The 27,232-nt window shown below is 38.7% G+C and overlaps 2 protein-coding genes across 5 annotated transcripts in view; both read right to left on the bottom strand.

Moving 5' to 3' along the window:
- Positions 1–1,199: 1,199 nt before the first annotated feature.
- On the bottom strand, positions 1,200–14,884 carry ism2b (isthmin 2b). Of its 2 annotated transcripts, none has more exons than XM_017684617.2 (6): positions 14,367–14,884; positions 10,766–11,014; positions 10,080–10,437; positions 5,434–5,571; positions 5,288–5,356; positions 1,200–3,794 (listed from the first exon to the last, which is right to left on the bottom strand). In XM_017684617.2, the coding sequence occupies exons 1-6, from the start codon at positions 14,499–14,501 to the stop codon at positions 3,277–3,279; spliced, it is 1,467 nt and encodes a 488-aa protein (XP_017540106.1). In that variant the 5' UTR covers positions 14,502–14,884; the 3' UTR covers positions 1,200–3,276. The 2 variants fall into 2 exon arrangements, with proteins under 2 accessions (XP_017540106.1, XP_037393320.1); XM_037537423.1 differs by having other exon boundaries at positions 1,200–3,683.
- A 2,299-nt stretch (positions 14,885–17,183) lies between these two features.
- The window catches only part of sptlc2b (serine palmitoyltransferase, long chain base subunit 2b), a 35,309-nt gene continuing 25,260 nt past the window's right edge, over positions 17,184–27,232 (bottom strand). Inside the window, exons 10-12 of one of the 3 annotated variants that reach the window (XM_017684609.2) lie at positions 23,637–23,772; positions 19,611–19,740; positions 17,184–18,976 (exon numbers count right to left, since the gene is read on the bottom strand). In XM_017684609.2, the coding sequence (XP_017540098.1) occupies positions 18,860–18,976; positions 19,611–19,740; positions 23,637–23,772 (383 nt within the window). In that variant the 3' untranslated portion in view covers positions 17,184–18,859. The other 2 variants (XR_005130204.1, XM_037537770.1) reach the window with 2 other exon arrangements.

The raw sequence follows: 27,232 nt of genomic DNA, 5'->3' as shown, positions 1-27,232 counted from the left end.
TCCTCTCCTAAAACTCCAGCTATTGGTCTCCTTACTTCACAGATGTTTTCAAAATGTTGTTAAAAGAAGAGGAGATGCTACACAACATTTTTGAGATGTGTTGCTGCCATCAAGTTTTAAACGAGGTAATGTTTCATGAAAAGGTCAAATGAATGAATTTCAACATCTGATATGTGTTCTAAGTTCTATTGTGAATAAAACATGGGTCTATGAAATTTACAAATTATTGCATTTTGTTTTTATTTACATTTTACACAACATCCCAACTTTTTTGGAATTGAGGTTGTACATTTGTATCCAGATGTACATCTTAGATATACATGTATTATTAAATTTTTTTCTGTCCTGTCCTTTTTTTGTTGGGTTATTAATGACATTGAAGTAAACCATTTATTAGCTGAATCATAATTACACTTCCCTATCTGTAAATATCATGATATAATGATTTACCAAGAACATTTGATACATTAAAAAAAGGTAATGGATCTTGGCTACATATGCTTTGGGGGGAAAAACTTTAACTGATATAGAAAATTATGTGGAGGTTCTTTAAGCTTTAAAAGGATTCTTGTCCTCACACATCTTATTTACAAGAATTGTTCTTAAAACAACATTTAGGGAAAGTGGGTTTTGCTATGGCGTCACTTCGAAGAACCCTTTTTGATTTTTTTTTTCTAGACAAAAAAGCTTTAGCAACCATTTTCAGCTCCCTTTTGAGTACAAAATGCCCTTTGATCTCACAGCTTTGTTTGTTTTCAATAGAGAAGAGCAGGTTTTTAGAAGAATAAACAAAAAAGCAAAGTGGAACACTCTGCTCGTTCCTCGGCATCCCAGTATGAAGCTGTGGTCTGGGCTTGGCAATTGAAACCAGATTGCCACACATATGCGAAAGCCTTACTGCCCAGGGAGATCAGTCAACTGTCCCTGGATGTTCCTGGTTAAAGCCTACGCAATGGGGGGAAAAAAAAAGCAATCAAATATTTTTCTTGCCCTTGCCTTAGTCCATGCCTCAGATACAGTGGTGATGATGATGGACATTTTGATCGACATGCCAAATTACACTCTGGGAAACTAGTGGGGGTTTACAGCTTTATATCAATCAAAACCCATGCTTATAAGCTTTAGTGAACTTTTTATATGCAACTTATAGGATGTAATGACTGACTTGACATGTAGTGTGATGTAAAAGAGCCAGAACATGTTTTTTGTATCTTTTTTATTCATCTTTGTATTTGTCACAACACAGCTTTCAGCTAGCGGAGCATTAAAATACAGAGACAGTTTTTTCCCTTTGACTTGCTGTTGGAGTAACAGACAAAATGCTTTCCCTTCTTTTTGAGACAGTGTCCTAGAGGTCTCAGTCAAAGTAGTGCACCAGGTAGGAATATCATTTCAAAGACTTATCAAATTTAAGAAAATAGACAATAAATACTGTACAGTCTCACATCTAACATGAACTCAAAATACTGTGCTTGCCATTATATTTGACAGAAAATAAACAATAGCAAGTAGGTTCCTTCACAATAATAACACCACAAATGACATTAAATGCATACATATTCATTTGTATATACTTTAAATAAAGTGCCATCCTTAATAAAAAGATGCATGCAAACTTGTATGCACTTGAAAATGATTCCTGAAAAGATGTCTGGAGCATAAACATTGACAAAATATACAGCTCCCAAACAATGAATCATTATATACAGAGAAAAAAAAATAATAACACTATAATAACAGATTGACAGGAAAACTGCACATAAAGTATACACAAAACTACCTTTTAACCATCTTCTAAAATCTGCCCTTTTCATTTAGCACTCCCCTACTCCTCAACCTGAAATCAGAGGTTCTGTTGAGGCTTTAACTGAAGAGGTAAGTGAACTGTGCTAGCTGTGAAGTAAGTTCCCCTGAGTTAGTAGTGGAAGGTAATGTCTGGTCAGCTTCTCAAATATCGCCATGACATCAATCTTTAAGTGTTCATCAAAGATGAGCCTGATGCTTTCTGTCAGAGAGGAACTCCAACAGAGGTCAACAGCAATTGCTGGAATTTGAATTACTGAATTGATTATCATTTCAGTTACTGCTAAAACATCTGAAATCAAGGTTTTCCATAATGTGGAACCAATTTTGCTGCAGATACGTATAAAAATCATTGTAATGTGAAACAAGTAGGCTTAAAATAATTAGTACACTCCTAAAAATAAAGGTCCTTAGTTTAGACATATGGTTCAAGAAAAAACTAATTGGTGTAGAACCTTTACATTATGTGGAGGTTCATTCAACTTTAAACAGTTTCTTCTGACTAATATGTCTCATTTACAAAAGTCTTTAGGGAACAAAAAGTGGTTCTTCTATGGCATTGCTCCAAAGAACCCTTGGTCCTTTTGGCACCTTAATTTTCAAGAGTGTAGGAAGCTGGTGACAACACAGTTGTGTATTACATAATAATCAAGAAGTTGTACAGCATCAATAATTAAAATTAATATCTAGAATGTGTTGTATTTAAAGACTGCTGATCAAATCTCAAGATAAATAACCTGATAAGCAGATAATTACAGTAAATGAAACTGTAGTGTTCAAGTTTGTGATGATTTACGTGTTTCTCTCACTGAGCTGTTGTGCTGGCAAGTTCTAAGTCCATGACACAGCACTTGTCTGTTGGGAAACATCCCCTACACAAATATTTTTCCATGCCTACCATTCAGACCTTGAAAGAAAACAAAACTGAACTGTTTTAATGCAAACATAGATTCTGTTTGATCATAGTACATTGGTGTTGCTTAGCCTGGATATTTGACCAATCTTTAAACTGCCTCGATCTGTATGGCCTGTCTGACTTTCCTTTCCATAAAGCTTTTTATATTAAGTGACTAGGTAAATAATCAATGTTTTTCAGGTTAATCATCGTAGCAGCGTTAAAAGTATGTTTCTGGCTAAAAGATCAGAGGCTCTAACTGTTGATAACTTTAAAGTACATTCTGGAACTTGAAAAATATGTGACTACTCCTATATACCTTTATATAATGTTTACATATTCATTAAAAAATACATACACTTTAGGAGGCTGGCTGTGCATGTATGTGCCACCTTTGGACCACTGACCAATCTCCTAAACACTAAAAACAAATGCATAGAGTGGGCAGGGAACCATGCTAAAAAACATGCTACACCTTTAACAGGGTGGAAAGCAGCTGTGAAATGTAGTTTGAAGTTCAAGCATGGAAACTGAAACTCTCACAGGACAGGACTGGCGTTGTTGTGTGGGGCATTTGATCAGTATTCTCTGGCCTCCTCCAATTCATTCATGAAGACATCCTGGCGGGGGTTCTCAGGGCAGTTCAGGCCATTGTTGGGTGGCCGCACAGCGTGAAAGCGGCTCCAGTCTCCCTTGCACAAGATCCAGGGCAGTATGTCCACCTTGAAATGTAGCTCAGGAGAGAACTCTGTACTGATGAGATTTGGCGTGCCTGCCCCTTTGCCCCTTGTGATCAAATGGCCCTGGCTATCGTAGCAACAGTGCTGAGCAGCCAATGTGGTGCCCTGTGCTGACAGTGCAGAGCGCAAGCAGCTGCGTGCCGAAGGCTTGTAGATGTCCAGCCGCTCCTTGGGATTGCTAGCGTCCCTCCAGTGGAATGTTTGCTTGTGCCCCTCGTCTGGCAGGTTAAGTGCACTATGGGAAGCTGTGGTGGGGTAGGAGCAGGGACAGTTGGGTAATTCCATGAGGACCTGCTGCAGGTAGCGCTGCAGAAACTCGCTCTTACAGTTCAGCCACTTCTCACAGCTGTCAATGTCTAAGGAATGAGGCAAATCATACATACACTCATTGGCTATTTTATTAGGCACAGCTGCCAAATAGGTATTCAGTTCTCACTAAACAGGACTTTACAGCACTCATGTTTGTGGTTATAACATGATTTGTAAAGACTGATATTAATGCATGTGTACACATGTAATTTTTTTTATTATTTAATGAAAGTTTGCAGAAAGAACTCAAAAACACAAGTCCTTCTCAGCATTTGACATTACTCTGACTAGCTCCAGTGTTAGCTTCACCATTAGCTCATTTGAAGGGTTACCTTTCCTCACTTAAGCCTCATTCTTATTAGACATGAAAACCTACTGCTTTAACATTGAGTGACTAAATAATTTCAAGGATTTAATTAATGTAGTTTCTGGATTCCATCTTTTGTTCACCTTAAATTGGCCTGCATTTTCATTTCTTGTCATTTTTTACACATCTTGAGACATCTTGTAAGGCTAGATGTTCTTCTCTGTGTGCCTCTACATTTTCATTTGTATGGGACTTTTTAGTTTGTTGGTACAACTGTAAAAGTTGTCCTAAGCTGAAAGTTTGATATACGAAGCAACATTAGGAGAGGCACAACTTTCTTAGGTTTTTGCAGTGACCTTGCCAGCCATCCTTTACCCTGTTACCAGATATAACTGGAGTGGTAGACCACTCTTAACACACCTCTTTTAAGAGACAATGCATGTTGCAAAGATGAGAATGCACAACTGCTGCTGCTTTGTTGGTGATTTTAAACACTATATAGACTTGCCACACCTACCAAGTTGCTACACTGTAGGTGTACAATTAGAGATAGTTAGCTCTGTTTTTCACTTGCCTATCATCAGTGGTAATCAGTGGTCAGTTTCCTAACACAGGCCCACTGTTGGCTGTATATTTCTGGTTGCCAGATCATTGCAAGATCAATCCCCAGCAATGCCACAGCCACCTGTGGCCAGGAGTCCAAGACCAGATTTCAGCTTGCTTTCTTTGAGTGGGTGAGATGGTCCTTCCTCTTCCCCATCACATAACACAATGCTAGCCAAAGTGTGCATCTGTTAGCTGATGTAACAGTTAGGGTTCTCAAACAGGCATGTTAAGCTGTCCAATGAGGTCAGTTCAGCGGCAGTTCAAAATAACAGTCACTACCTTAACATGTTTCAAAGGACGTGCATGTTAGTTTGGTGTCATCATGGCATTAGGGTCGACCTAGTTAGCAGATGGCAATGATTAAATATGAGCAAAAATAAGTAAAAAGTAAGAGAAACAGTAGTGACACTGCTGTGGCTGATATATGTGTTACCAACACATACCAACATGTCAGTACCTCGCTAACTTGTCAGTATCACTGCTGTACTGATAATGGTCCACCACCTATCAGTGGTGGTCCTATTGTGGTGTAAAGCATGGCCACATTTCACTGATGTCTGCAAACAATAATTGGTATAAATACAATCTTGAAAAAGAATGTACAAAGTGTATAAATATGATACTTACCTGTGCCAAAAGGTTCCGTCCCATTCTCCATCTCAAAGGGGAAAACACTGGATATTGGATTCAAATCATCTGGGGGAAAAAAACAACATCATTTGACATTTTTGTGCAGTGTATTTCACATACGAAAATCAAGTAAATTATCTCACCTGGGCAAGGGTTAAGGTAACAACTCCTGGATTCGGTGGACATGCAGAAATCCCCACATGATCGTGTGCGAGTCTGGTTGCCATGGCCACAGGTGACAGAACAAGGCCCCCATGCACTCCAATTGTCCTCGTCTTTCTCTGCAGAATGACATGAAACATGGAAGTAATTAAAAAGGTCCAATATTCCAGGACCAAAACATCAAACAGAGCAACAAAGTTGCCAAACAAAACAAACCTATGCTTTGAGCACTGGACCATAGAATTAAAAGCATTCTAAGAGCCCTTTTTCACTAAACACATTTAATTACCTCAAGTTCAAATTTAGTTCACACTTGATTTAATAAAACAACAGAATTTAATTGTAGATTACAGAAGGGCACTAGACATCCTAGTGCCTCAAGGACAACAGGCATCCTTTTGAAGCTAAACGATGTGTGTGCATTTATGAGTACTTGACCACAAAAGGCACAGTCTGTAAAATATCATTTTGAAAGTTATATTGTGATTCAAAAGACATTGTTGTACAACCCTATTTCCAAAAAATTTGGGACACTGCAAAATATGAATAAAAACAAAATCCAAATGATGTGCAAATCATTAAACCCTATATTTCTTTGAAATGTTATTGTTTTTTTTAAAAATATATACCCATTTTGTATTTGATGCCAACAACATTTGATGCTTTTCCAAAAAAGTTGGGACAGGGGCATGATTACCGGTGTGTTTCAACACCTTTTTCTTTTAACTCTGTAAGCATTTAGGAACTGCGGAGGCCAATTGCTGTAGTTTTGAAAGTGAAATGTTTTCCTATTTTTGCTTAACATAGGATTTTAAGCTGCTCATCAGTTTGGGGTCTCCTTTGTCATATTTTTTCCATTTCATAACATGCTAAATGACTGCCACTGGTGACATATCTGGCCACACAGGCCTCTTTTAATACAGAGCGATGATGTTGTAATACATGCAGAATGTGGTTTGACATTGTCTTGCTGAAATAAGCAAGGCCTTCCTTGAAAAAGGTGTCGTCTGGATGGCAGCATATGTTGCCAAAACATGTATATATATTGCTCAGTATTAATGGTGCCTTAAAAGATGTGCAAGACATTCATGACATGTGCACAAATACACTCCTATACCATCATGAATACTGGCTTTTGAACTGTGCACTGATAACAAGCTGAGTAGTTTTTACCACAGAGGATACAGTGTCTATGATTTCCAAAAAGAATTTCAAATGTTGATTCGTTGGACCACAGGACACTTTCCCACTTCACCTCATTCCACTTTAAAGGATCTCATGCACAGAAAAGGTGGCAGCATTTCTGGATCCTGTTTGTGTACAGTTTCTTCTTTACATTTAAGTGTTTTAATTAGAATTTGTGGATGCAGCAACTTTCAAAAAAGTCGGGATGCTGAAACTGAGAAATGTCATTGTTTTTTGAAAAATGCACTCACTTACCACTTTATTAGCAACACCTACCTCGTCACTATACTCATTACCATTATCAGCTTACCATACAGGTCTACTTTGTAGCCCTGGAATTAGATATTATAGTCAATCTGTTTCTCTGCATATGTTGTTAACACCCTTTCACCCTATTCTTTAATGGTCAGGACCATCACAAAGCAGGTATAATTTGGGTTGTGGATCATTCTCAGTGCTGTAGTGATACCAATGTGGTTGTGATGTGTTACTGTGTGTTGCACTGGTACAAGTGCATCTGACACAGCAGTTCTGCTGTAGTTTCGAAACATCTCAAAGTGACTGAAGGACTGAGAATAGTCCACCAACCAAAATTGTCCAACCATCGGTATCCTCTTGGCAGCCTCCTGTCAGTTGATGAGGAGGACTAGAGACAACACAAACTGTGAGCTATTGTCTCTGACTTTACATCAGCAAGCACCAACAAGGTAGAAGAGTCCAACAGATTGGGCAGTGAGTGGACAGAAATTGGGTTCTTGTGGGTTTCATCATTCAACATGGCCAATAACCTGACTACTTCAACAAGGAAATTTGAGTGGCAAGCACAATGACGACACTGTTGTTTTTCATCCAGATAATCATGAAATGAATGCAACAACTTCACTCCTGAGTAGTGCTAGCGGCTGAGCATTGCTAGTGATCAAAAGTTTGATCTTTGGTGATGCCTCTAATAAATTTCAACACAATTGCAACACAACTGCTTGCAACCACCAGGAAACACTGAGTTGTAACACCAAAGGAAATGCAGATAGTTGCTGGTTACTTCTAGCTACCATTTAGCTTGATCTATAATTGTGTCCCATCAAACTAGCAAACAATGGGGAACAGTGGTATGTACACACAATTGAGAGTGTAATTAAAAGGAATCTGATTGTTGTGGACATCTTGGCCTACATTTAAATCAGAAGGTTCGTGTGACAGAAGTGGTTGAAACTAAGACCTTGTTAAAATATAACATTTACAAAATGGCACTGTAAGGTTCCCTAAGCAGATGTTGCACAGGAACAATTCCCTCCCTAAGAAACTAACCTCTTTCTCTAGTCCTGTAATGCAGAACGCAGATTAGAGATGTGCATGTTTGAAATATTTGATTCTTTAGAGGACTGGGTTAGGTGCTAATGATACTGAACACACAGACAAAGTCCTGATTACAGACATAGCAATGGGTGATGAAAAGGACGGGGTGGGCTTGGGTACTGCCCACTTTGCCTTTGTGGTGTTGCCAACATAGTGGTCACAACAGCCACAAGATAAGGCAAACAGCAGAGTTGTAATTAGAGGACCAATCACTAGTGGCAAGGGTCCTTAGACATATGTGACCACCAAATGGCATTTCTGTGCTTAAGTGAAGCCTCTAAATACACCATACAGGCTGTATACCCAGCTTCTTCCTTATTCAAAAGTATATACTCAAACGCACACTAACAAAGTCAGTTAACATAGCATAATGACTAAAATCATATGATTAATAGGCTATTAAAAGTTTAATAGGTTACATGTGTATTGTGGCATGAACCATAGAATGTATGGCATGCTCAAAATAAATGTTTCTTTGCTTGTCAAATATTGTCATTGTTGTTACAAAACCTTGCATCTATGAAATGTCAACTTTGCACTTACCGTTTAAAAACATTAACACTGAACATAAGTGAAGGAAGTCAAGAAGTAATACAAGTATGGCTGTAACGATAACTTAGGTTTGATATGACTTTTGAATCTGAGGTCAAGATCAGTTTGATTTTCAATATTTTATGCATTAACAATTTCTTTATTCTACAGACCCCTATTTATATAGTACACAGGTTTGGCTAAGATAAATATAAGTATTCAAACAAAACTTCTGCAATGTCTGTTATGCCAACCCTTTAACAAAATAAGCCCCCTTAAAACACACCCCTAAGAATTCATAAGTCTTTTCCCCACACATAGGTTATACTTTGGCCGTGTGCCACAGTTCAACTGTTTTAAAAAATGTTGAGGATTTTGAGAATTCATCTGTTTTGAAAAAAATTTAATTTGAGAATGAACAGCATTTGTTACTAAATAAATCAGACAATGTAAAGAATTGCTGGCATATTTAAATAGGGTAAAAAGATTATTATTAAGATGACCATTCACACCATTCAGTGCAAGGTGTTTGCATATAGCTATGTACACCCTGCTATGTAGGAGTAAATAAAAGTTTCCTATGGAACTGTGCAGAGAAAACAGACGACTAAAGGCAGCGTGGTCTGACATTAATTTGGGGTTACAATCAAACCACTTTTCTCCCTCTCATTGATCCTGTCCATACCATTTAATTCGGACTGCCACAGAAGGAGACTACATAGCTAGGTGGCATACTGCTCTTTTCCCACCACGTTGAAGAACAGGCAAGTAGAGGGACAAAAAGACAGACAGAGACAGAGAGAGACAGAAACAGAGAGAGACAGAGACAGAGAGAGAGAGAGAGAGAGAGAGAGAGAGAGAGAGAGAGAGAGAGAGAGAAACAACAGAGGCGTAATTTTCTTCAGTGACCTTGAAAACCCAGGAATTCCTGAACTGGCTAAAAAGCTGAGCCTCGCTGAATCTGGGGCCCGGCCGCATGGGGATGAAAAGAGCAGCCGAATGGCCCCCATCATGCTGTGTTCCCACTCTGTACTCTAATTGAACACAACCATGGGCCTTGTTTTGTCCGGAGAAACAGCTTCACGTTGCCATTAGTGATTGCATTGGGCATGGCTTCAAACGGTGGAGCTGTCTGCTGAGCGGGACCCAGCATCCACATCAAAGACTGCTTGCACAAAAGCCAAACCGGCTAGAAGTGCTTGCTCTCAGTCAAGGCCTGGCGGAGTGCTCCTAACACCCCTTCTGCTTATTAACATCCTCCTCTTTTTCCCTACCTCTCTTTCCTGTTCTCTGTCTTTTTAAAGCTCTAAAATCTATTCTTTTGCCAAACTCAGTTACAAGCAAATAATTTTTTTTGGGCACACCAATAGCACAATACAAAGGGGCTACCTTATTGTCTTAAATATAATCTCTCTATTAAACTCATCACCTTGAGCTCACCCTGATCGCAAAAGAGCCACAGCAACTATAGTATCTCAATCCCAGTTAACTACACTGCTTCTGTTTTAAGGTAATTTCAGACAGAAACAAAGGACAAGTCAACAGCTTTGCTCACCAGTGTTTCTATGTGTGAAGTCCCAGCCCAGGTTCCATTGGCTTTCCAATTCGCCATCTATCCCACCTAGCCCACTGGGAAGGGGCTCTTGACTATCAAAATCAGATGTGTAGTTCTCCTCCTCTTCCTCTTCAAACTTTTCATCTTCCACCACCTCTTTCACTCCCTGGTCTGTGCTGTCCTCGCCTGAGTCCACATCAGTGTAGCCCCAAAACAGCGGCCAGAACAGCTTCTTACCACCCAACCAGTCAACCACAGGGGAGGGGGAAGAGGAGGAGATGGGCCAATCACTGTTGCGCTCCTTAACCAGATCCATCTCCACTTCCATCTGAGGGTCATCCACCACCTCTATCGTAACCTATGATGTAGTATTAAATGATTTGCCATTATGGCAAAGAATATAAAAGATCAGAAAGGTTATGAAGAAAATGAAAGCTTTTCAATGTTAATGTTGTAGGGCTGAAACACATGATCAGTGATTTCACTCCACATGAAGAATATCCTACTTCTTGACTACACAGCAGCATTCAGAAATTATGCAGTTTTTGTTTGTTCTGTTTTTTTGTATTATTACAGCTGTAGCTTGGTTTGATGATAGGAAAGCATTGTTGTCAGTGGCTATACAGTTTCAAGAGAGGTCTAAAATGCTCACAGATACCACTGGGCTTTTTTTTAGCTGCTCTCACCTGAATGTTGGGGTTTTGAGAGCCAGTGTCAGCACTGGCCAAGTCAGGGAAGTTCTTGAGGTCCAAGATGAAAGGTTTGGACTCCTCTTCCGGCTCAGGCTGTGGTAGAACCCCCAGAGAATGTTGCTGGGACCACCTGTGATACTGCTGTTGCTGCAGTTGATATGAGCCAGTCAACACACTCTGCACCTGGTTCTGCTCTAGATCATGGCCTTCGCTAATGCCACTTGAGGATGTTTGAATGTGTGCCTGATAATGAGAAACAAAAGCAAGATGTAACAATGTTACAATGTCATTTGAATGCCATCTGATGAAGAACCATTCAGATTATTCCTTAAATGTGGAATACACAATAAACTGTATCTCCTCTTGATTATTCATAGCCCTGTATTAAGCCCTATGCTCAAAAGCTTAGCCAGATCTTCCTATTGATCGAAGCCTCTTTTTTAAACACCCTGATTTGACAAGCTCACATTCTCTTTTTTCATATGAAGCATTAACTTTGTCCAATTTCCCTACTCTGTTCTTGTCCATCTCTGCCTTGTTCATTCATTATTAAACTGCTTTCCCTCCAGCTAGAATTTGGCCTGTCCTTAAATGACGAGAGTAGTGAGAGTATGTTCCCCCACCATAACTACCACATAATCTCTGAATTACAGCCTAAATTTATAATCTATATCTATCAATATCAAAGCCCACCTAGAAATGGCATTTCCTAAACATCAATTAAAAAAGCCCCCTTTGTGTATCCCCCACCCCCTAACACTTGCTCCACTAAAAAAAAATGTAATCTTGGGGTCAAACTTGGGATGGCCTCCCATATCATCAAGGAAAGTAAAACATGACACATTCCACATTAACAGAAAAAGTAGCTAAAAGAAATAATCAATGAAGTGACCTCTGACCCTACAAGAGCCAGAGGCTGAGCAGGTTCTTTGGTTTTGTAAGGTCAACTCTGTCGATCAACTTTGACAAGGCAGCCCCACCTCTCACTACTTGTGGTGAGTTTATGAAAAATGTGCACTGTCATCATGCTGCTCAAGAATAACCCAGATGCCATCAGTTTTTGGGGAAACATCCACAGACTAGCAAATTTAGGTTTACTTTGAGTCATTCTCCATTTGTGGTGATAATTTAAGTGATTTCATTCATCCCAAAACTGAACAACCCTAATGTGTCTACTGACATCTCATATAACCATATAAGCAAAATTAAGAGCTTAATTCCAAAGATCATATTTTATCAAAAAGAAAAAAGCATATTGTCAAATGACTTACAAAAACAATGTTATGCATTATTCAAAAATGATCAAAGTTGCTCATAACAAATGAACAGATTATTAAAAGCAATGCCAAAAAATCTATGTATTCGCTTACATGTGCAAACACCCTCTGCATGCATTATGCGTGTATGTATGCATGCAAAACATGTAATAAGAATTACAAACAGAAATTGCAATAAGAAATTACAGGATAACTAAATGCTGAAAAGGAATTCATACACTGCAGTCTCACAGCTAATATTGGGTTAGGTTTCATTTCTGATGTGGTTGGGGCAGTCGGAGGTGGAGTTACAGTGGCCGGGGCTGCCCTTAACTGCCTTTCTTGATATCTTTGTCCTTCCTGACATTTCCCTCTTTCTGAGATATACCCTATTTGTATTTCCCCCCATCTGTTCAATGCTTCTCCTGTATGTTTCTTGCAGCCGTACATAACGAATCTCTACGAAGCCTACAGCCTCTGCCTCTCTGCTATACTCTCTTTGGCCATACCCAGTCATGACAGAAAATTGACAAAATAACAAGTAAAAGACTAATACATTGAGAAAGATCAAATGTTCCTATTTCTTTTTCATTTCTCATATTTCGTTTTTCAAGTGTTCTAATCATTAATGACATTAGCATTAATCACTGTTGATTAATTGGCGTTATATGAATATGATGTGATTGCAACACCAGTGATAATCTGGTTAAAACAGAGGATTTTGTAAATTGGCTGCCTCATTGGAGGTCAGGTGACCTTGTGCAATTACACCCCCATTTCCGAAAAAGGCTGCTCTGCAAAATGTAAATAAAAAAAAAATGCAATGATTAAACCCTATATTTAATTGAAAATAGTACAGAGACAACATATCAAATATTCAAACTAGATTTTTTTTTTAATATATACCTATTTTGAATTTGATGCCTGTGTTTCATCACCTCTTCTTTTAACAGCACCCTATAAGTGTTTGAGAACAGAGGAGACAAAACACTAGTTTCTCTCATTCTTGTTTTATATAGCATTTCACTGCTCAACTATTCTGGGTCTTCTTGTCGTATTTTTCATTTTATAACCCTCCAAATATTTTCAGTGAGTGACAGGGCCAGTTTAGCACCCAGACCTCTTTTAATATGGAGCTATGCTGTTGTAATTCATACATAATGTGGTTTGACACTGTCTTGCTGAAATAAACAAGGCCTTCCCTGAAAAAGACGCCATCTGGATGGCAGTATACATTGACAAAATATGTATAGATTGTTCAGCATTAATGGTGCCTTTACCGATGTGCACGTCACCCATGCCATGTGCCCCAATGATCCCCTATACCACCATGAGTGCTGCCTTTTGAACTGTATACTGTTGACAAGTTGAGTGGTCTTTAGTCTGGAGGAAACTGTCCATGATTTCCAAAAAGAATTCCAAATTTTAATTTGTCGTACTACAGGACCCTCCTCCCCTTTCCCTCAGGCCATTTTAAATGAGCTAAGGCCCAGAGAAGACAGCAGCGTTTTTGGATCCTGTCTATGTACAGTTTCTTCTTTGTGTTTTAGAGTTTTAACTTGGATGCAGTAATGAACTGTGTTCATACAGTTTTTTTTTCAGAAGTATGTCTAAGCCTGTGCAGTGATTTCTACTACAGAATCAAGTCTGTTTGTTTATAATGCAGTGCCAACTGAGGGCCCAAACATCATAAAAATGATATATGGCATTATTTTGACAACATTTAAAAATCAAATATTTAAGCATCTTTATGGTGGAGATGGAGAATGATCTTTACACGTCTAACCAACATGGAAAAGCAAAAGAACTGGAGCTCTCCCCAAGTTTCATGCCCAATGATTGCAGCATCTTCCTCTGGCCTTCTTCATCACAAATTTCTGGACTTATTATGGCCTTATATGTCCATGTGACTCTCACAAGAGCATTCAGGGCTGGTCTCAGATCCCGACTGAGCCCAAAGCTAAATATGACTTATTAGTGAATTAGTGAATCATTTGCATTGCTATTTTGTCCAAGACTAGAAGTGTAGGCTTAATCCCATCTAAAAAACAAACTCAGCTTAAATGTTGGTAGACATCAGCAAGTACTCCAGTTGGCATTACTAACCGAAAAATGAAGAACTTTAACTTGTTTTGCAGTGAAGTTTAGTATAACTTCACTAAGTATAACTAAGCTATAATATTGTCATCAACAGAATGTGAGACGTTCATGAATCAAAAAGTGCATGAAGTATGCCGTTATACATATGCAGTGTCTTGGGAAGTTGACAAGACCACAATGACCCATCTGCCTTAACTAACTCATGGGAGCACTAAAGCTACAAAACTGTAGTGGCTCACCTCAGCAGCAGCGCCGTGTCTGAATCTCGCGGTCGCGCTCTTGTTCTGTCTGGTAGGGAAACACAGCACTAGCTCCAAAGACACTACAAATGCAACGCTGAGAGGTACACACACGTTCTTGCTCGCTCCAAACATGCTGCAAGATAACAATTCCCACTTCTTTCAGTAGCACCTTGAAATGTCCTCGCAGTGCTGTCCGTTCGATAGCGGCGCTTTTGGCTACCCGTTCTCGTTTTCTTCCTGCCTTCTCGCCCTGGCGGTGATTAAAAGTGCAGGTCTAGCTAATAAACGCAAGGGTGACTGTTGTTACGAGAAGCGCGAAAAACTCCTTTCGGGAAGTTTTGCCAAAACATTAAAGTGCGCTGCAGTCTCGTCTCCAGCTCGCCGTTTCCAACTCATGCGCCAAGACGCAAGTCACCCAGCGGTTCTTCCTCGTGTGTGTGAGCATGTGCTATTGGTTTGGAGCGGATACGTGCCTTTTAGCTGGCATCCAGCCTTGAGCAGACTCCACAGAGTAAAAGCACGGTCGTCTGTAAACACGCCTTTAAAGGCTTTTTAAAGGTTTTAAACGGCTAGCCCACGCAGTTCTCCACCAGTGCGCACCGATTGATGCTTAGATGCGACCACTGAAGTCAGTTTCTTCTTTCTTCAGCCCTAACACATGGAAAAGGTCTCGTGGCGTTCAGGGTTTGAGACACTGTCCTTAAACTCTAAACTTTCCTTAGCCCCACACAAAATGTCATTTAGTCCAGGTGAGACAAGCTGGGTCTGGCAAACTGGCCCTTAAAGCTTGTATTCACATTGACATTCACTTTTTTATGAATATGTAAGGGAGCACTGGAGGGGACGGCGTTAATATATATATATATATATATATATATATATATATATATATATATATATATATATATATATATATATATATAAGTTTTCAATTTACTCACGTTCTCTTAAGTCGTTCTCTCGTTCTCTTCTAATCGTGTGCATATTTTTTTATTTGTTTACTAAAAAGCGTAAATGTAGTAGATACACTAAGGGCGCTCTAACTCTACCTACAGCGGGACATCAGAAATAGCAAACAGTAGATAGGCGCAGCTGCAGTTTGGTGGTGAAATGACTAAAGACAAAAACTGCAACCACAACATTCACTAAACTGCACTTTCTAATTATTATATTTAACAGAGATAAAGACACAATGCAGCCTCTTATTCCTGTTGCTTCTCACGCAGAGCTGCAGTGTTAGGGGCCGTCGCACAATTACAGGAAGACACATTCAGCGTCAACGTTTAACATCCTTATACTTAAATATCATATTTTCTGCAGGTTTTAGTGCACAATTTGAAAAAATAAAACATAAAACAAAATAAAAACAAAAACACCCCTCACCACCTTTTTCAGCCATTTGCTTGAAACGCAACCATATTTACAGTCTAGCCTTAACTAGTATATCAGTTTTTTTAACTTCTGCACAATTCAGTCATTGAGACGTAATAAAAGGCGGTCTGTGTAGTTTGATGTAAAATCATGCACTGTAGAGAAACGTACCAATTCATAAGATCTTGAAATGATCCAGGGTTCACAATATCTACAATACAAACTGCCATATTATTTACTATCCAAAATCACAAGTGCAGCTATATGTGCCCTAAATGTACCACCCCAGGGTAATGGTATTAAAAAAATACATTTCAGACCAAAACCTTTTCTCGAAACAATCTTAAAACAGTGTCTCATGCATCAGCCAACATATTCACAACTAATTCACGTAATAGCCTTTGTTAAGAGCTTTTAGAAGTTTTATCACCACCACAGTGAATAACTCTGACTCTGTAAGTTTCTCTAGGACATAAAATTTCACATCAAACTACTCTAAATGTAATTTGCTTACATCATAATGAATGAATTTGGATTGAATTTTATTTTATTATGGTGCAACCTACATAAAAATTATACACAGTACATTTTTATAGTAAACACCAAATTATAGTTCTCTAGCTGGGTCAGAAAGGTGTATTTAAATGTAGTTTCTAAACTGTTAACACAAGTTAACTTCCTCTTTGCATATCGACTCATCTTCATATCTAGGAAAAACATTTTAGTGAATTAGCTAGCTAAATCCTGCAATTAAAATGGAACACTTAACTGTTTGTTAGTTTTGGCTATTCGTGTAGTACCATACGTGAATATGTCTATCTGACTACAGTTGGAATATCATTTCATCTACAAAAGAAAAAAGGAATAAATCCAATCCATTCTTGTAACCTGTCTAGCACACTCTCATATTGTATCATGTGACATTGCTAGCTACATATTTTCCTGGTGTTTAAGTAGTTTGAGCATGATTACTCTTTTTACAATGCTCATCTTAAGTGAAGTGCCTCAAATAAAACTAGCACATTTAAAAAAATATTTGTCTGTCTTAGTATACTGATACTGTTTATATCAGCCAATACTCAAGTTTTAATATAGGTATTGGAAAAAGGAAAAGGACATTGTGTCATATATATGTACAATACTGCTCATCTATTAAATGTAGCTGGTGTCATGATTTTGCTAACTAGGTAGTCACTATGTTACCAGGTGCCATGATGTAATAAAACATGAAACATGACTACCTACTGGGAAAATGTAATGAACGTGAGACCTCAGCTCAATGAATGTGTGGATGTCTTATATAATGCAGCTGGATCCATGCCCATCCCACCTTGGGGGGAAAAGCCATACACATGCTTGAGTGGTTGACTGCTGTCAGGGGCATTGAAGCCATTATGCTTTATTTATATGTAGATAGAGGGGAAATTATTGAACAATTAAAGATTTGTTTAACATTGTTTAATTTTGTTTAGTTCCTTGTAACAGAATGGTTTGTTTCAAAAGTGACATTTGACAAACATCAAAGCTTCTGTGACAAAAAGTGCATGAGACACATAAATCATCATTTGTATCTGCCTCAGGTCCATAAAGTAAATCTTGAACTGAGTGCAAAACATACAGTCAGACAAATGTGGAATGCCCTTTGTTTTTCCTTCTTCCATTAAAAACAGCAGTGTCCTTATGAAGGTCTGTACTACATGCAGCTTCTGTGCCTACATCATATTCCCGTGCCATAACGTCACGTCATCAGTAGTGGGTGCACTGTCATACACTTCTATTATCTTAAATAGAGCTGATACCAAAACTAATAATTAGGCTTCCTTTAAAGGGAGTAGAAGGAACAAACATCATTAATAAATAGAGAGATCCTGTATATCCGATGGGATCTCTAACATATCATCATACACACAGGTGGAGCATGTAAATTTGACACTACACTCCTCAGTAAGCAATTCATTGAGGAAAGATGAGGAAATAGCATGCCACTGTGCCTTTGAAGACCTAATCAAGCCTAATCAAGTTTATATTAATATATAGCAGAAAAGGTTCGGAAATGAGGGAAAAAAGTGTGTTTATATTTTGCAATTGGAATTTAGAGAAGCCTTTTCAGTGACTTCTAGCTGTGAGTGCCAGTCAGTATTATGCACTCAAGTATGTGAACAAACAAAAGAGAGTCAGAAGTTGTAGAAAACAGTACATTCCAGTTTCCAGTTCTAATATTCTATAACAAAGGTATTGCAGCTATTAAAAAAATAAATAAATAACCTATGCACTGTTTCTGAAATTTTGCCAGGACATGGAGATTAATGGACCTAGAAACATATGTGGTCGGTAAAACGCATAAATTTGTGCATTCATAATTTCTCCGGTAACATCCTTAGAGATGTTCAGAGATGTTTAGAGATGCCACAACAATTAATTTATATAGGTTGTCTGCCTTTCTTTAATATTGTATTACCATGCTTCTCTCTGCAGAACCTTTCAAATTATGACTTATGGGTGTGTAAGGTCATATTTAGCTCCTAATCACTAATTATGCTTTGACAGTTCAATTAGGCTTAATATAAAATAATCCAATAAACAAAACCACAGTATTTCATATTTCATTATGAAAAGATTCTAATAACATAAACATTTTACAGATTACCAGCTGAAACAACAAGATAGTGTTGCAATGCCATCTATATGCTTCTGTAGATGTAAAATGTTACATTCTTATCCATCTCTGTAATACAGTTGTTTGCTCTATATTCACTGACATTTACAGGATTTCTCTTTGTAATAAATAATATTACTAGAACAAACAAAATGCATATTTCATTGGTAAAACGTATGTTTCTGCCTCAAGAGAAGCTCTGGTTGAAAGCAGAAGCCAAAAAAAAAAAAAACCTTTGCTTCCAAATTCCAAAAACCAAAGGCCTGTTTGTTTATGTTACTACGGGTATTGCTATTACTAGGGTACTATTATAGGGTACCAAAAAAGACTCAACATCTGATTTGTTAATAGGGCACATTTTGATGCATCCATCCCATAAACGCAACTTTGTTGTGTTCCATTAGTGGCCTATGAACAGTCTGATATGTGGTCAGTGCACCTTTCAGATGGCAGACTGATTGGGTTAGTCCTGATGGCTATCTAGATATGAAAAGTGGTTGGTTTCTTCATCGCTTGGCCAGGCATGTCGAGAGTACTTCAGCTGCAACAGGTCCCCGACTTCACTAATGGCATTTAGTGCCTGAAAGTCAAATGAAGAGGACAGAGGGGTGGGTTACTAATGGCTCAATAGTGCTGCATTGGATTCATTGGCTTATACACGGTGGGATGACTATGAGGTGAGTCAGAACGCAATAGCTTGTACATGAACGAATGGGGGACATGGAGTGCAACAAATTTTAAATCTTTCCCAGTCGGAATAATATAGAGACATACCAAGAACCAAAGCAGAGTGCTATGAGTCAAGACTTACATAAATGGGAATTTCCAATATTAGCAAAACAGGAGACAGAGGCAAACAGGTACACTGCTTCAGGATCGAAAGGACAAAGTCACTATGATTGTGTATCTCTCTAGCTTTCGACAGTGTGAGATTTCCTAATGTGTGTTGCAATACTGCCAGTCATCTGGAAGCAATTTATTTTTTCACTTTCTTCTCTCCCTTTTTCTCTCCCTTCTTCTCTCTCATACCTTAACTGATTTATTACCTCTCAAGTGAATAGAATGGAACGCAGAAGGACAGAGTGCGATAGAGAGCTGGGAGAGTGAGAGAGAGACAGATAATGAAACACTAATGTGAAAAAAGGAGAACATGCTAGGGGATGTTGTGAATGAGAGTAACTCCATGTGTGGTTAGATCAAGCACATTGACTCACAGTGTCCAGCATCTCTTTGGTATGAGCGGCAGACACACAAAAGCGTGCTCTGGATTCGATTATGGGTGTGGCAGGGAATCCAACCACCACTGTGCCAATGTTCCTCTTCAACATCTCTCTGCCAAATGCTCTAAGGAAAGCAAAAAAAAGATCAATCAATGCTTAACAGTCAAAATGAAGGACAGCTGAAGAAAAAAAGCAAGCAACTGAACTAAAAACTGACCAAACTGAAATTTGTGTTAAAGTAAAAAAAGAAAAAAAAATACATTGAGATATTTTCAGATATATTTAGTGACCCTTTATTCTTTAGATTTAGTTTAGTAATAGAGCTTTGAACCTAATGTAATTAACAAGTGATTGAAGTGTATTCTCTCCAAGTAAAATTATGCAAAGTACATGCCTAAAAACAGCACACCTTCCTTAAGTCAAGCACAGGTGTTAAACTGGGTTCATTCTGAGCCACAATTATACAGAGCTTCTCTCTCTTTAAAGAAACACTACACAATTCTGGAAAACGTTTGTTTTAAAATATCAAGCCATTTTGGAGAAAAATGTGATGTCTTGACAGCATAAATTGAAGCTTGATCATTTGACTTTCCAGCAAGACAATGATCCCAAACATGTATTCAAGTCAACCAAAGCATGATTCAGGAATGAGTCAGAGCTTGTGCGGGAGGTTGAGAGGTACCACTAGATATAGTTGGGCTCACACCCACCTGCAGTGTCACCTCTGGAACTAAACTCCTTGATAGGGGTTGGTCCCTCTCCCACTCAGGGGTTGCAAAGGTAAGTATACCCACATCCACCCAGCAGCTGTAGAGTTGGAGTTTGTCCCGCTGGACGAGAGGGTCGCCTCAACGTGAATTAAAATAGCAGAGAGGAAAACTCTGACTGTTGTGTGTGCTTATGCACCAAACAACAGGTCAGAGTATTCAGCCTTCTTGGAGTGAGTGGGTGGGGTTCTGCCTACAGACTCAATAGTCTTACTAGGAGATTCAATGCTCATGTTGGCAATGACTGGGAGACCTGGAGAGGTGTGACTGGGAGGAGACATTGGCCGATAGTTGAACTACTGATTGAGGGACAAAGTGGGTTTCGTCCTGGCCATGGAACAAGGGACCAGCTCGTCACCCTCTCACAGATTGTTGAGGGGGCATGGGAGCTTGTCAACCCAGTCTACATGTGTTTTGTGGACTCGGAGAAGGCTTACAACCGTGTTGCCTGAGATATCTTGTGGGAGGTCCTCTAGGAGTATGGGGTGGCGGGGCTACTACTTCAGGCCATCCAATCACTGTACTCCTGGAGTGAGAGCTGTGTTCGTATACTCGCCATTAAGTCAGAGTCTTTCAGTGTTGACGCTGGACTCCACAGGGTTGTGCCCTGTCTCCACTCCTGTTTGTGATATTCATGGACAGGGTATCAAGGCGTAGCCGAGTTCAGGAGGATAATTATGTGTGGAGGCCCGAGGGTGGTGTCTATTTGCAGACGATGTTGTTCTTTTGGCTGGATCGCATGAATGCCTCCAGCATTATTGGAGCCGAGAGTGAAGCGGTTGGTATGCGCATGGTAGTCCATGGTCCTATCCCAGAAAAGGATGGCATGCCCACTCCAGGTAAGGGGAGTACTTGCCCCAGGTGGAAGAATTTAGGTATCTTGGGGTCTTGTTCACAAGTGGTGGGAAGAGGAATTGTGAGATCAGCCACAGGATGGGACAGGCTGCAGCAGAAAGGCAGTCACTGTACCAGACTGTAGTGGTGAAGAGGGAGCTGAGCCATAAGGTGAAGCTCTCTGATTACTGGTCGGTCTACATCCCCACACTCACATATGGTCATGAGCTGTGGGTAATGATCGAAAGAATGAGATTGCGAATACAAGCAGCGGAAATGAGCTTTCTTTGCAGGGAGGCAGGCTACACTCTACTTGATACCCCATGATGCCCCATGGATGCCTCCCGGTGGGGGTGTACCAGGCACGGCCTACCAGTACAAGACGGCTTACTAGAGTCATCCTAGGAACCACTGGAGGGATTATATCTCTAAGTTGACCTACAAGCGGGTTGGGGTCTCCAGGAATGAGCTGCAGGAAGTTGCGGGGGACAGGGTCATCTGGGGTTCTCTGCTCTCCCAACTGCTACCACAACCCTATCTGGACTAAGCGGTTAAAGATGATGATGATGATGATGAAAGCCTTTGGTGAGATATAAAGAAAGCTGTGGTGGCACAGAAACCAAGAACCATTAATGATCTGGATGCTTTTGCACATGAGGAATGGGCAAAAATTCCATAAAAGAAATGTCAGAAGCTTGTGAGCATCTACCAGAAATGTTTATTGGTGGTGCCTTCACAGATGTGCAAGTTACCCATGACACTGGCACTAACGTTCCATGTCCATCTCAAATGAGCTTTAGTCCAGACAATTGGTGGCTCCTATGGATGCTGTTGATATATGGCTTCTTTTGGACAGTAGAGTCTTAACTTGTATTACTGTATGCATTTGTAGGAGCAGTGATAACCATGTTTACTAACAATGTTTTTCAGAATAACTCCCAAACCCACGTGGTTATATCCTTTACAAAAGCATGTCAGTTTTAAATGAACTGCCATGTGAAGGCTCAAAAGGTCATGAATATTTATTATTGGTTTTACATTTACATTTATGGCATTTGGCTGACGCTCTTATCCAGAGCGCCTTACAAGTTGATCATTTTACAAAAGTAGGCGAAGGTAGTGTTAGGAATCTTGCCCAAGGACTCTTATTGGTATAGTGTAGGGTGCTTACCCAGATGGGGGATTGAACCCTAGTCTACAGCGTAGAAGGCAGAGGTGTTAACCACTACACTAATCAACAACTAGGCCTTACCCCTTATGCACCAAAATTCTTCCAGAGTCTTTGAATCTTTTGATGATATTATGGACTGTAGATGGTGAAATCCCTAAAATCCTTGCAATTGTAGGCTGAGAAATGTTCTTAAACTGCTAGACTACCTCTTCATGCAGTTATAAATGCTCCTATGAGAATGCTCCTTTTCTACCCAGTCATGACAGCATTTGGAAAGTCCTAAAACAAGAATTTCTGGTCATTCTATAATCTTCCCAGTCTTACATTGCCTATTAGATGTAGGCATCTAATTTGGAATTATTGTATATTTACAAAGATCAATAAAGGTGATAAGTTAACATACAAATATCTCTTCTATGTGGTGTTTTCAATTAAATAACTATAAAAGACAGTTTGACACTGTTTTCTGTGGGTTTTTTTTTTATATTTTATGTACGGTCTCAACATTTTTGGAAATGGATTTGTAATATTCAATCAATCAATCAACCTTTATTTTGACTTGGAAGTACATTGAGGGCAACCCTCATTTTCAATGTAGCCGAGCATTTACAAAAACAGGGATTGACATGACACAGAAAATAATAACTACATTTAATCATTTTAATTTAAAAGAAAATTTAAAATAACTGTGAATAAAAGATAAAAGTAGATAAAAATAGAACTTGAGATTTAAATGATAAGAAATTAAGATCAAAAGTAGATAAGAAATTAGTAAGGTAATAATACAATATCACAAATTAAAAAAAGTAATGATAAACACTTAAAAATAAAATGAGAGGAAATAAATAAATAAATAAATAAAAAGAGATAAAGAACTAAGGAGAACTAACACAAAAATAAAAGTTACGAATAAATATGATTAAGTAAAACAGGTACAGGCTGTCTGTAGGTGGTTTGATATTAAAAGTTTAAAATGTCTGAGTGACACCAGTGAGCTGAGTTTTAGTGTTTCCTGTAGTGAATTCCAGCTCACTGTGACTAAAAGCAGATTTTCCCAGTTCAGTAAAAACTCTTGGTACCTGGCAGCTGATCCAATTACTAGAGTGAGTCTGATAATTACTTAGTTATTTGTATTCATCAATGACGTGATGTATTCTGGCAAATGACCGGAGAGTGTCTTATAAATAAATAATGCAATCTGTCCTCACTGCTGAAAAGAATATTCCTTTAAAGTCAAACACAACCAACCCAATTTTAGCAGGCATGTAGAGCATCAGGGGCACCACAGGTGAGTCGTTGTTCCCGTAGATAATAAAACCCATTTCCTGGAGTCTCCTACGAAAGTAGGTTGTGTTCTTGGAAAGCTGACAGAGTCTCTCTTGACCTAGTAATGATAAAAGGCAATGTGTCTGAAAATGATGATTTTCAGATTGATGATGACAGATTATGCTACTCTGCCTTACTCATAGCTTATTCATAGTTTTCCCATGCTGTTCTACCCTTTCTGTTCATTATACATGAATTTACTTATCTCTGGCACATACATACAGCTTGATGCTTAGCGCTTAATTGTACATTGTGTGTTAAAAAAAACCCAAACCAATTTTTGCTGTCTTTGTAACAAAACCCTTTCAAACAATGTTTTAGCATCAACAGTCAGTGGATGATGAGAGAATTGTAAACATGCTCCTTCAAAGGCTTCCGTGACCACGCATCCAAAATAAAAAGACAGCGGCCGTTTTATCAGGGCCTGAGGAATTTGGGAAAGGTCTAAACTCTGGAGACTGAACTGCTGGACAAGAGATGATGCTGCTCACTGCCCTATTACTTTACTTGAATCGCCTCAATGCCATCATATATTGGACTCTGGGATTAAGAGTTGACTTTACAAGAGAGGATATCATAAATAACACAATGTGGCTGCTAGCAATTAACCCACCCTGCAACTTTTCTGCTCCTTTTGTAATTTGATCTGAAATTCAAGCAGGACTGTACATGCTTCTCATAAAAAGTAAACAAATCAGAAAGGCCTTAATCAAGGCATGAGTGTTCACTAAAGACAACAGAGTCAGAGCTTGACATGTTATTTGCTCAGAGCTGAGGACAGATATGTGGAGAATAAATAAGACAGTAAAGTGCAGGTCCTCCTCTGGTAGATGGAGAGAGCAGAGACGAGCGAACCTGCCTAGATCAACACGACCCTGGGCTACCTGTTTTCAGGGCACTGTAGAAGAGTTATTATGAGAGGGTTATTACCGTGAACTTTACATGGACAAATCTCTCTCAGCCATTACATCAATAATCTCCCGTGCATCTGAAAGCCATATAGCACCTATAGGTAGAGAATTTACACTACAACTCCATGAGCATCACAGCCAGCACTGGACTGAGAAAAGGATTCTCTAGAGCACTTCCATGCCTCATATAACCAGTCTGATGGCTCTTTTTCCCCCCTCATTGATCAGAGCTTTACAAAACCGTCAAGAACTTTAAGAAGGCTTTGTTTGTGAGGGTGTCTGAGACACATATGGCTTTCCAAACAAAGTCTTTTTAATACACCAACAGCATTAACAAAGACATCTCACAACACTGCAGTATCATGAGGACTAGCGGTGCAATGACACACAAATTTCATGAAGTGATACAGTACTGTACTTAAGTTACAGACAAAGTTATAGTTATTCTTTTTTCAGGAGATATGTCTCAGGAGATTAGATATAAGAAAATCCAACTGCATAAAGAAAAAGCAAAATCAAATAACAAGTGTTAAGAGTTAAAAAAATAATTTAAAGATGAATAAAAAGGGACTCCTAGCAAAAAACCACTTGGTGTTCTCAGAACAATGGACTGGCCACCCTAGAACCCAGATCTCAACATCACTTAATGCATTTGTGCTTACTTCGTTTATGAGAAGCAGAAAATGCAACAAACGTCTATGACTGAACTTTGGAGATGTGGAATAATACTGCTGATTTCTTTGAAAGACTGAAAACAAGTCTCCCATAAAGAACAGAAGCTGTAATAAAAGTGAAGGGTGAATCCACAAATACTGAAAAATCTGACATATTTGTTTGTTGAGGCTTCTGTGTAATTTATTGTTACATACTTGGTTTCTGCTGTTCTGTCTGCTTTACTGATCACCAACTAGAAACACATATATTGAAAAAGGTCTGATGTATCAAGTACGGTATTACAGACAATGTTTGAGCATCAGCAAAATAACTGTGCTTACCAGTAATTTATGTAACTGCTGTGCGTTGCACTTGAGTCATCAAATTGCACAAACCATATGTCCCATATGTACAGGCTAGTTCTGTAGAGAGAGGTACTAATATTGACTAAGGACTGCTGAACACCAAGCAAATGTGGTTGCAAGGAAAAAATGTTTTCTTTATTGTTCATGCATAACAAATAACGTCAAAACTGTCCAATTACTGAAGAAACACAGCATACGGGTATAACATACTAGCTTATAGAACATGAGGACCAATTACCCAGTTACACAGTAAGAAACAGTCTAAAGGTCAGACTATTACATCACAAACAGGTGTATACTCTCTCACACATATAGAATGACTTCATTTCAATGTACTGAAAGGTAACTGCTGATAAGGTAACTGTTAATTAGTTTTTAACAACTAAAGACTGGAGTAATTAGATAAGGCAGAGACACAACATGGAGAACAAACTTTAACAACATGCAGTTGTCCAACTGGTATCTATGCTGCCACCTTGTGGATTATTTCTGCTTTTACAGCAGAGTGATCTTGGGCCTCTTCCTATCTACTACCACTGTTAAAGGGGACTGCTTTCTGGATGTACCACTACCACAACAATTTTTTTTCTCTAAAATGTATATTGTTTCTTTGAAGTATAGTAATAATGCAGTAAAGTTAGTGTATAGCCAATCTTTAGCTGACTCGAGTTTTGAATTTTCCTGTGTTCTTATAGGTTTTATGACCACATCCAAGATGGAAATGCTAAAATCCCTACATAATATCAAAATTAACCACACATTTACTGACATCCCTACATAATATCAAAGTTCATAACCACACTAGTCTGTATAGCAGTCACTGAAAGATGGCTGTTTTAAATTCAGCTTTCACAAACCAATCATACATCATTTTTCCCTACCATTGGTGCCTAGTCTAAGTAAGTTATACTAGCCTGGCTAACTCATAGCAACACTTAGTTAGTAATATAAATACTAGGGACGCATGATAAGATCATACTGGTATCAGTAGATATTTGCATAAAAAAGATTTATCCGATATTTCTAATCATTATTTGATATTTATGGTGCTCTGAAAATCTGTTGAAATGTCTGTTTGTTGTTATTCATTTTAATTTATTTGTTAACCCTACAGAAATAAAGGTTATATTTTGATAGGTATTTCGATATTTTCTTAAATGTTTATTTATAGGCATGCTCAAAAGCATGAAAGCATTTTTGGGCTACAGGAATACAACACTACAAGAGTAAATAAAACACTACACTACTACTACGTGTCAAATATAATTTACACATGCGCATCTCAATACCTCGGATAGTTTTGTGACATTTTAATGTACAGCTTAATGCTCATAAATAGTCTATCGGTTCAAGCCTATAGACTCTCACTGACTCACAGTTTGATAATCACCTTTCTCTCAAGTGTCAAACTCTGTTATAGTACACTGGTAGAGAATAAGTAGGAACATGTTTCTGAGCAGAACACTCAAAAGACAGTAATGATAACAGTACAAAAAACGTTCTGCCTCAAAGTAAGTGGTACTGCATATTTATATATCAGGTTTTCCTTCTAATTAACACAGCTATAAATAATGAGTAAAACACATGG

The sequence above is a fragment of the Pygocentrus nattereri genome, chromosome 4 (genome assembly GCF_015220715.1).
Source record: "Pygocentrus nattereri isolate fPygNat1 chromosome 4, fPygNat1.pri, whole genome shotgun sequence".
In the NCBI taxonomy this organism is placed as follows: domain Eukaryota; kingdom Metazoa; phylum Chordata; class Actinopteri; order Characiformes; family Serrasalmidae; genus Pygocentrus; species Pygocentrus nattereri.
Note: the sequence above shows the minus strand (reverse complement) of the source record. Positions and strands in the feature narration are given on the sequence as shown.